Source organism: Astatotilapia calliptera, chromosome 5, assembly GCF_964374335.1.
Source record: "Astatotilapia calliptera chromosome 5, fAstCal68.1, whole genome shotgun sequence".
Lineage (NCBI taxonomy): Eukaryota > Metazoa > Chordata > Actinopteri > Cichliformes > Cichlidae > Astatotilapia > Astatotilapia calliptera.
In genome coordinates, this window is record NC_137426.1 from 23282503 (window position 1) to 23291356 (window position 8854).

The window sequence follows — 8854 nt, forward strand, 5'->3', positions numbered from 1 at the left end:
GCTCAGTTTTAATAATGTTGTAATGACAGTGAAAAACTATCCTAAACTACAAGAGAAGAATTATTAAGCAATGTGACAAGATAAGATGAAATTAAACATATAAGATTCGTTTTTACAATTCTTAAGACAGTAAGGAGTGCAGAAAGGCTGCCAGCATACACAAAAGAATAAAAGAAAGCTAGAACTAAACAATATGTTTTAAAGAGGTAAACTTCAGAAGCCTCTGAAATGTACTGGGCAAACTGCATCTTCCAAAGATCATCACTGTGTATTGGAGGAAATCATCGGGTAGCATAAATATAGTCTGGTTAGCTAACGGGGCCAAAGGTCATCACTAGATTCTGTTTCCTACCTGAGATGCTCTGTAAGCATCTTCATTTGCAGCTTTCTTGAGTGTCTTTCTAACTTATGTCAAAAGCACGCTCTGCTGGGTGAGATCAGGTGATTGTATTGTTATGGAATAATAAAAGATCGCCATGAAACTGACTGTCAGTTCATCTTCACCTGACTGACGTCAATTAATGACGTGTGTATTAAAGTAAAGACAGTGGATGGTAAAATAGAAAAGCCTGAGAGGTTTCTATAAAACATTCTAACTCAAAGGACAGATGAAGTGTTTATTGGTACAGTTTGAAAACAAATTGTCACAATGAAATATTTTGGGTTCAAAGTGTTCATCATAAAACAAATGGCAAATTACAAGAATCTATATTTGACTCAAACTGCACACAAAGGCACACAAAGTATGTTTATTTCAGTTTTTGCATTCTTCCCTGTGTAGTGCAACATTGTCAGTAGCAGTAACGCCACACACTGCAAACATTCGGCATCAGAGCAGTGCAGCAGAAAGTGTGATAGTTGTGTTCTTTGGCTGAATCACTGTGAATTTACAAATTAAAACTAAAAGCTTTCCTATGCTGTCTCAATACTGTAGGTTACAAAAAACCCTCTTTATTTACTGTGATGACTGTTGCATGGCCTGAATTTTTCTGCAGAACAAAAACTTGCATCATTCTTCTTTCTGATAAAACCCTTTAAAAGTTTAAATCTGTAAAACAGCCTGCACACCTCTCTGTGGTAATCAGACAGTTTGAATCGGCATAAACAGTTTGATATTCAGCTGGAAGACCCTGATAATGATTTAGGTTTAAAAAAAGAAAAACCTGAACTTATTCCCTTCTTAACATTAAAACACAAAAAGCTTTTCTTTGGAAGGCATCGGAGTGTCTGCCCACAATCTGACACTGGGCTCCTCTAGAGGTAGTCCTTGGGTACGATTGGGTCTCCGTACATGCAGTCCTCCTCTACTGCCAGGTTGTACCAGAGGTGGGACCAAGTCATTGTTTTGCAAGTCTCAAGTAAGTCTCAAGTCTTTATCCTCAAGTCTCAAGTCAAGTCTCAAGTAATGTCAGGCAAGTCAGAGTCGAGTCTCAAGTCACTGGTGTAAAAGTCTGAGTCAAGTCACAAGTCTGAAACTTTGAATTTCAAGTCCTTTCGAGTCTTTAAAAAAAACAAACGAAAAAATAATGTTGCAGTTATATGCTAAATGTAAATATTAGACTATGTAATTTTAAAATCTGTGTTTTTCTCAACACATACAAAATAGTGAACTTAGAAAATATACACAAATTGTGAAATTGCACCTCTTTAAAATGCAGCTCAATTAAACCTAGCTCCAAGAATAATTTTCACCGACAGTTCTGAGATACGCTGCATGTTATTCTTGGATGCGGTTGTAGGACCAGCTTTAAAATCGCATGACAAAAATATCATACACATTAAAAAAAAACTGTATCACCAACGTAGCCTGGACAACATTTGCTAGTTAGATGAAGTCAGCTATCTCATCTTAGCATATTTATATGCATATTTATAATTATACGGTTCTTGGAGTGAGTGCATACACTCATGAAGTTTAGTAACTTCCGGTCACTGCAACAAGCCCAGGTACAGTTTACCGACGGATGGGTGCAGGACCTTGAAATGCACCGTGTAGAACGAAAGACCATCGTACATATCATAAGTTTACCAGTCTCACAAATTGTCGTCATAAATACACATTCCTTAACCGTTTATTAATATAACCTTTGAGCTCAACGGTAATTAATTAGTAGTGGAAATAATTTCTGGTAGCATCACAGAAATGTAGCAGTGACAATAATATTGTATGCTGTAATCGTACTGGGCAATTAGTGATACAAAAAACCTGTTTTATCCTGTGAATAAAAGTATATGTTTTTGTTAGTGTACCATAATAACAGAAGCGAAACACAATATTGTGTCAGGACAATTCACTATTTATGCACAATAAATAAAGGAGCATAGCGCGACAATTTCTGTTCAGCGCCAGACTTGCTTGTAACCTATATCACCAATTATGTTAAGAAAAATGACGCATTAACTACAACAGCAGACTGACCTTTGTGTAAATGCTTGGAGCAGACTAACCTGTGAGCTGGAGTGTTCTAGGACGTTATATTTGATCTTTGAATGGCTGCAATCCAGTCGCGTCTTTGTTACTTCGGAAACATGGCTCGAACAATTTCTCTTCAACGACGTAATCCGATAACAACCGATCTCTTTACCCGTCGGCTTCCCGTGGCTGTCATGCGACCGGCTATTGCAGTTAATAATACAACAGCTTCTTGCCATTTTTGTGTTTCTTTTTATCGCTGTGTGACTGATTTTAATTGAAAGCCTGCGTGCGCTAGTACCGCTTGCCACGAGTTCCCAGAATCCTTTGCGGTTCTACCCGTGAATGACGTCACATTTTCAATCTCTATATAATATGCATGTTAAATTTTATATTTGGGGTAAAATATCAAGTCTTTTCAAGTAAACCGGTTCAAGTCCAATTCAAGTCCCAAGTCATTGGTGTAAAAGTCCAAGTCAAGTCACAAGTCTTAGAACATTTTTTCAAGTCAAGTCTAAAGTCATAAAATTAATGACTCGAGTCTGACTCGAGTCCAAGTCATGTGACTCGAGTCCACACCTCTGGGTTGTACTTACTGCCACTTCCTCCCTTGTAGGCACTGGTCACGATCCTGAGCCAGCCCTTTTCACCCTGAAGGCAAAAATAAAGAAGCCAAGACTTAAATAAGAAAGTCATTCTTTTAAGAAATCAGATACAGGATTTCTTTCTCAAATGAAATAATATTCTTGTATTTGTGACCGCGAAAATGCATTTGATTTGATAAAACCAGCTGCAAATTAAACAGCAACGAGAGGACATTTCATTAGCTATCTGGCATCGACTCACCCATGGCTCTCCCCAGGAGTTGCGTACGATCCAGTATTCGACATCGTCTTCCACTCCCCATCCTGCCACTGACACGATGTGGTTGATGAAGGCCTCCTCCTGGTACTCAGAGTAGAGACCTCCAGTGTACGCATCCAGCTTATCTGTGGCCATAATCCCGCAGCTAAGAAATTAAAAATCATTAAATACCACAGGTTACTTCCTCTTTCTGCTTAAAAGTTGCAGCAGTCACTGATGAGTTTAATGCTCTGCTGCACTGACAACATTTCAGCAGCAGATGATCGGATGCTGAAATGATGAAGCCTAGAGAAGCTACTTTAAACCACAGATCTTCTTGACTGCAGATTTAATTTAATGAACATTTATTTCCAAGACAGAAACATGATTCAAAGAAACTACAAAAGCTGCTCAACCCACCACCTTCTAAACAGAGTCAAAATGGGTCATACTTTTGATTCTTTTAAAAATCTGCGGGTGGATCGATCCAAATATTAATTTTTATAGATACCGGTGCTAGTGTTGCTATCACATCAATACTTGTGTGTTATGATCCATTCAATATGTAGCCCGCTTCATTGTTTTAAATATATATATTTTTGGGAATTGAAAAAATTATACCTCAAACATGTACTTTTTGTGTTGACTGTCAGGTCTACCTATTTATAGCCTGTACCACATTTAAACAAATGAAAGTTGGCCCAGAGAACTAATTAATTATTAAATCAGTGATTTCATGCTTACAGAATTTGTATATCGATGACAATTTTTCTCATAAATCATGACACACTGCTCTCCCCTACATAAGTATGGAATGACAGGAAAAGGTTTAGGGTGGAAATCAGGATTCTAACTAGTGTCCTATGTTGGTTTGGGATATCTGCTTTATTATTAAGATTGAATAATCAAGTAAAACAAAGCAACCAGAATGGACTATTTTATAAACGTATGAAAAAGCTGCAAACCTGATCGGCCCATGCGCGTAAATCTCTGCCATCATCTTCTCTCTCCCACTGACGGATCCGTAATCTCCCACCTTCCACAGGGTGTAGTTACTCACAATATTGCACACTCCAAAAGTGGTGCAGGTGCCACATTGGTTGAATTTATTGCAATCTTTAGAGAGAGAGAAACAGAACATACATGGCTCAGCCTCACAGGAACATGCAGCAGCCAGCCAGGGGAACATTTTGACCTTAAAAACACAAATGTATTGTCTTCTAACAAATTCTGATGAAGTCCTTTAACCTCCTAAGACCCAAACTCTTTCACGGCATGCATTTTTAATTTCTCTTTGATATTTGGGCCGATTGGGACCTGATGAATGTAAAAACAAAGAATTACCAGATCTTTTTTTAACTAATTTTTGTTTCTAAGAAAAATGAAAGCCACATATGAGGATATTCGTTTAAAATTTCGATAGAACAGTGGCAGCATAATGTCCTCGTAAGTGGATATCAGGCCCTTGTAGAGCAAAATTGAGTATTTTGGTCTAAATAACCCAAAATTTGATGTCCACATATGTGGACGCCAGGTCCTAGGAGGTTAAATATATTTACTAATCTTAGTTGTTGCATATTTGAAAGAGTCTGTCTACTCTTGCACATGTGGTGAAATACAGTAAATCCTGTGCATTTTAGCCTACACTGTGTAAAAACCTTTTAACGTCAATAATCATATTCCCCTAGGTTATCAGAACAGCATTCATCTATCTTGCAGGAGTGTCCTGAGCCAAAACAGGGCCTCTTAGATTAGCACTGAGTAAACATATGATGTTGAAGCATATGATCATCACTCTGGTCACTGTGTACACTGTGAAAGTCTTACCCTGGTCTTTAGCCTGGTAGTTATTACAGGTCTCATCTGGGATCCCGTGATTGTTAGCATATTCCCAAACCCCAGTGTGGTCTCCTCCGTGGCACGAGCCGGCATCACCGCAGTCGATCACATTCTGGACAGACAGGTAGGCAGATGGCCACGCTCCTTTCCGCTTAATGTTGATTCGATCTGATTTAATGCAAATAAGAAATAAGTAGCAGCCATTACTTTCTGTTCATCAATGTCCCTTCTATGGAAAGAAGAAGTGAAAGCACACCTGTGTCATAGTCATGTACAATGTGACATAGTTAAGCTTTGCTGAGTCATACCTGCCATCGCACTGGTGCTGCCATGTGCCCAGCAGGACCCACAGTACTGGGGAATGTGCTGGTTGCGAGTAGTGCTGACGTAGTTGGTGCCATTGATGTTCCTCCAGTCCCACGACTTCGGCAGATCAGAAATGTTCAAATACTCGTGAGGACGAGGTGCGGTCCTGTGAACATACGTGTCATTGCACACAGTTACTGGATCAGTCTGATGTTTAAGTTTGATGTCCCCGCTACAACATATAAAGTCTGTTTGAAAATCTTCTTGCTCTTCTGTTTCAGTTCCTCTCTTTAAAAAATAACTTTTAAAGTCTTGATACAAGATGCAAAAGAATTGTCCTTCTCACTAGTCTGATGTGCAAAACCTCACATTACAGCTGCAGTATTGAGAAGAATACACAGATATCGTGTGCTCTGTCAGTCCATACCATATAGATTACACATATTACTGGTATTACACAAATGTAATACCGGTAACATACAAAATGAGCCACCCCTCATTTCTTTAGATTTTGCTCAGAAAATGGGAAATTGGTGCAGTACTTTATTGAAATACAGTATATTAAGCAAAAACAGGGTTTGCACAGTTCTAACTTATCTTTCGGGTCTTGTGTCTCAGGTCTTTTTTTCACTATTTCTTAAGGACATTGTTTATCTGCTGCAGAGAGTTTTTTAAGCCCTGCAACATTTTCATTGTTCCTCTATTTTTCCAGTTTCCTTAATTTTTAAGGACACATTACACTACATGCATATGCCAACTTTCCAGCCAATAGCACAGCTTGTTGAAAAAAAAAATACTATTTTATATCTCTCACTGTGTGTTTCATAGATTTAACAGAAGAAATTGGAACAAATAATTGTACTTATGCTAGGAAAAATGGTTCTTTTTTTGTAGACACAACACTGGTTAATCCCTTGGTCAGGTCAGATACAATGACTAGACTAAAAAGGAGAGAAAAAACAGACAATGTCCAAAGAAAAACCGTGAAAGACCTTCAGAGAGCCTGAAGAACTACTTTAAAGATCACATTAAAAAAATTACAAGGCAAGTCTGGCTCCTTGGAAGCAAAATATAAAGACATGAGGGGAAGTTTGAGAGTTTGCAAAGCACTGCAAATCCTTCTTTAACATACTGAATATCTATTTTTGCACTGGTTTCAAGCGACATAAGCTTTTGTTGAACTTACCGCAGTCCAAAGCCGCCTCTCTTCGGTGAGGGGACATAGCACGGCTCCTTCTGCTTAAAAAATACTCCAGCCGACACCTCAGACAGCACGGCCGAAAACAGCACAAGAACCGCGGCTTTGAGAGCCATCTCTGACACCGAGCAGTGCTTTAGTTACGGGACCAGGAGATACTCACTTCTAGAGTATCTATCCTAAATTGCAAGAGAGTAATTATTAAGCAATGTCACAAGATAAGATGAAATTAAACATAAAAGATTCGTTATGTGCTGCTGTTTTGTATGCACATTTCTAGTGTATTACTGTCAGTGAATACTTTATTAGGTACAACTCCTGGTTGGTTGGAACCTTAGTTGTCATTTGAGTACAGTGACCTCGCTGTCATGTTCAAGAAACATGATGATCAGAGTGTTATAACATGGTTTATTATAAGATGGGTACACTTTGGTCATTACATAGCTGACAAGGTCAGCAATAGGCTGTGGTGTTGAAACAAAGCTGAGTTGGTATTAAGGAGCCCAAAGTGTGTGCCAAAATGTAATCCCCGCACCATTACACCACCACCGCCCTGAACTGTTTTGGCAGGATGGATCTGAATGTCGCAAGAGAAATCAAGGCTCATCATTCAAAAGTTCATCTTTCACATCTTTTATGATCCAATTTTGGTGAGCCCATGTGATTTGCACCGTTTCCTGTTCTTAGCTGACAGGAATCACATCTGGTGTGGTCTTCTTCTGCTTCAATGTTCCATGTGTTGTGTATTCAGAGATGCTCTTCTGCTTATCTTGATTATATTATAATGAGTTACTGTTACCTTCCTATCTGTTTGAAGCCGTCTAGGGATCCTCCTCTGATCTCTGACACCAACGAGACATTTTTGCTCAGAGAACAGCCACCCCCTGGATCTTTGATTCTTTGTTTATTCTTCTTGTGCAGGAAAATCCTAGTAGTTCAGCAGCTTTTGGAATAGGCCACCCAGCAACATCAACCATGCCACATTCAATCTCACTTAAATAACTTTCCTTCCTCTTTCTGATGCTCAGTTTGTCTGTTTGTCAGCTCATATGAGCTGTTTGCACTAAAGTAAAAAGCACCATCACTTCATGTGCGGATACCCTTTCGGCGCCAGCTGCGGTCGCAAGGCTGGCACGGAACAAAAACTCCCTGATAACGACTGTGTTTAGTCTCTTCCTTCCCATTCCATGCAAGGCCACCTGGGTTGGCTGGAAGACTGTTTACTTAGCCTAGCAGGGTGAAGGACACTGTCTCAGCTGAACTCTGGACACGCACACACTCATCCAACCTCCCTTTCCAAACGCCTTCAATGCTTGTTCCCTCCTGGGAACACGGCGGGTCTGAGCCCACGCTGGAATGGTAGTGCTGGGCAGGACGGCTGCTGTGTTTGATTACACAGCAGCCTCACCCCCCACCCGACCTTGTGGCTTGTCATGTGTTCCATAAGGTTGTGCTGTGGACATTTATGTGCTTTTTTGTGCAGAGGAGTTTTTTTGTTCTCTGTTCTCATGCTGTCCAGCATGAGTAGAGGTCTCTTTTTTTCCTCTTGTACTTTCCCATTGTAGTGTATATTTCAGTGTTTTTTTTCTGTAACGCTACCGATCTCCGACCTGTATCCCCATGTGATGTCTGTGTTGTGTGTGTAAGGTCGGGGGGGTGGGGTGGGGGTGTCCTATTTCACTGCAGGGCAACCTGCACGTGGCGAATAAAGCCTTGATTGATTGATTGATTTATTGAGCTTTAGTCATACCAAGGTTTAAGCCTAAAAACACCCTATTTTTTGTGACATTATCCAATACAAGAGGTTATTACTCACACACACACCACAAATCTTTAGACACAGAGGGATGTTTTAACCTGGAGATGATTAGGACAATGCTTAATCATCTCCTACTTAATCAAACTACAATGAAATCAGCGTGGTTAATTAAAAAGCTGTAATCTGATGAGAAATTGGTAACAGTAGAGAGTAGATTTGCCTCAGAAGTGTTCTTATGAAGCCTTGTGATGACTATTGCTGTGAGTAACATACACACACACATATATATACACATATAAATAAAATAGAGTTGCACTGAATACTTTTTTTTTTTAGGTGTTTGGCTATTTTGAAATTTTAATGACAGGGAAAGATGATAACTGGGGATCTGCTACAAGACACCAGCACAGCAAACCGCACTACAAATAAAAGCACTTGGCATGCCAAGTTGGATAGACATTGCTGAAGTCATGTGAGGGGATAAGATCATTTTGTT

General features: G+C 39.5%; 1 protein-coding gene across 1 annotated transcript; it reads right to left on the minus strand.

Moving 5' to 3' along the window:
- Positions 1-603: 603 nt before the first annotated feature.
- LOC113022649 (cathepsin Z-like) lies at positions 604-7960 on the minus strand. Its single transcript, XM_026168266.2, has 8 exons — positions 7399-7960; positions 6588-6778; positions 5404-5567; positions 5084-5263; positions 4222-4372; positions 3260-3422; positions 2998-3064; positions 604-1313 (listed from the first exon to the last, which is right to left on the minus strand). Exons 2-8 carry the CDS (start codon positions 6713-6715, stop codon positions 1255-1257), a joined length of 912 nt encoding a protein of 303 aa, XP_026024051.2. The 5' UTR covers positions 6716-6778; positions 7399-7960; the 3' UTR covers positions 604-1254.
- Positions 7961-8854: the final 894 nt, after the last annotated feature.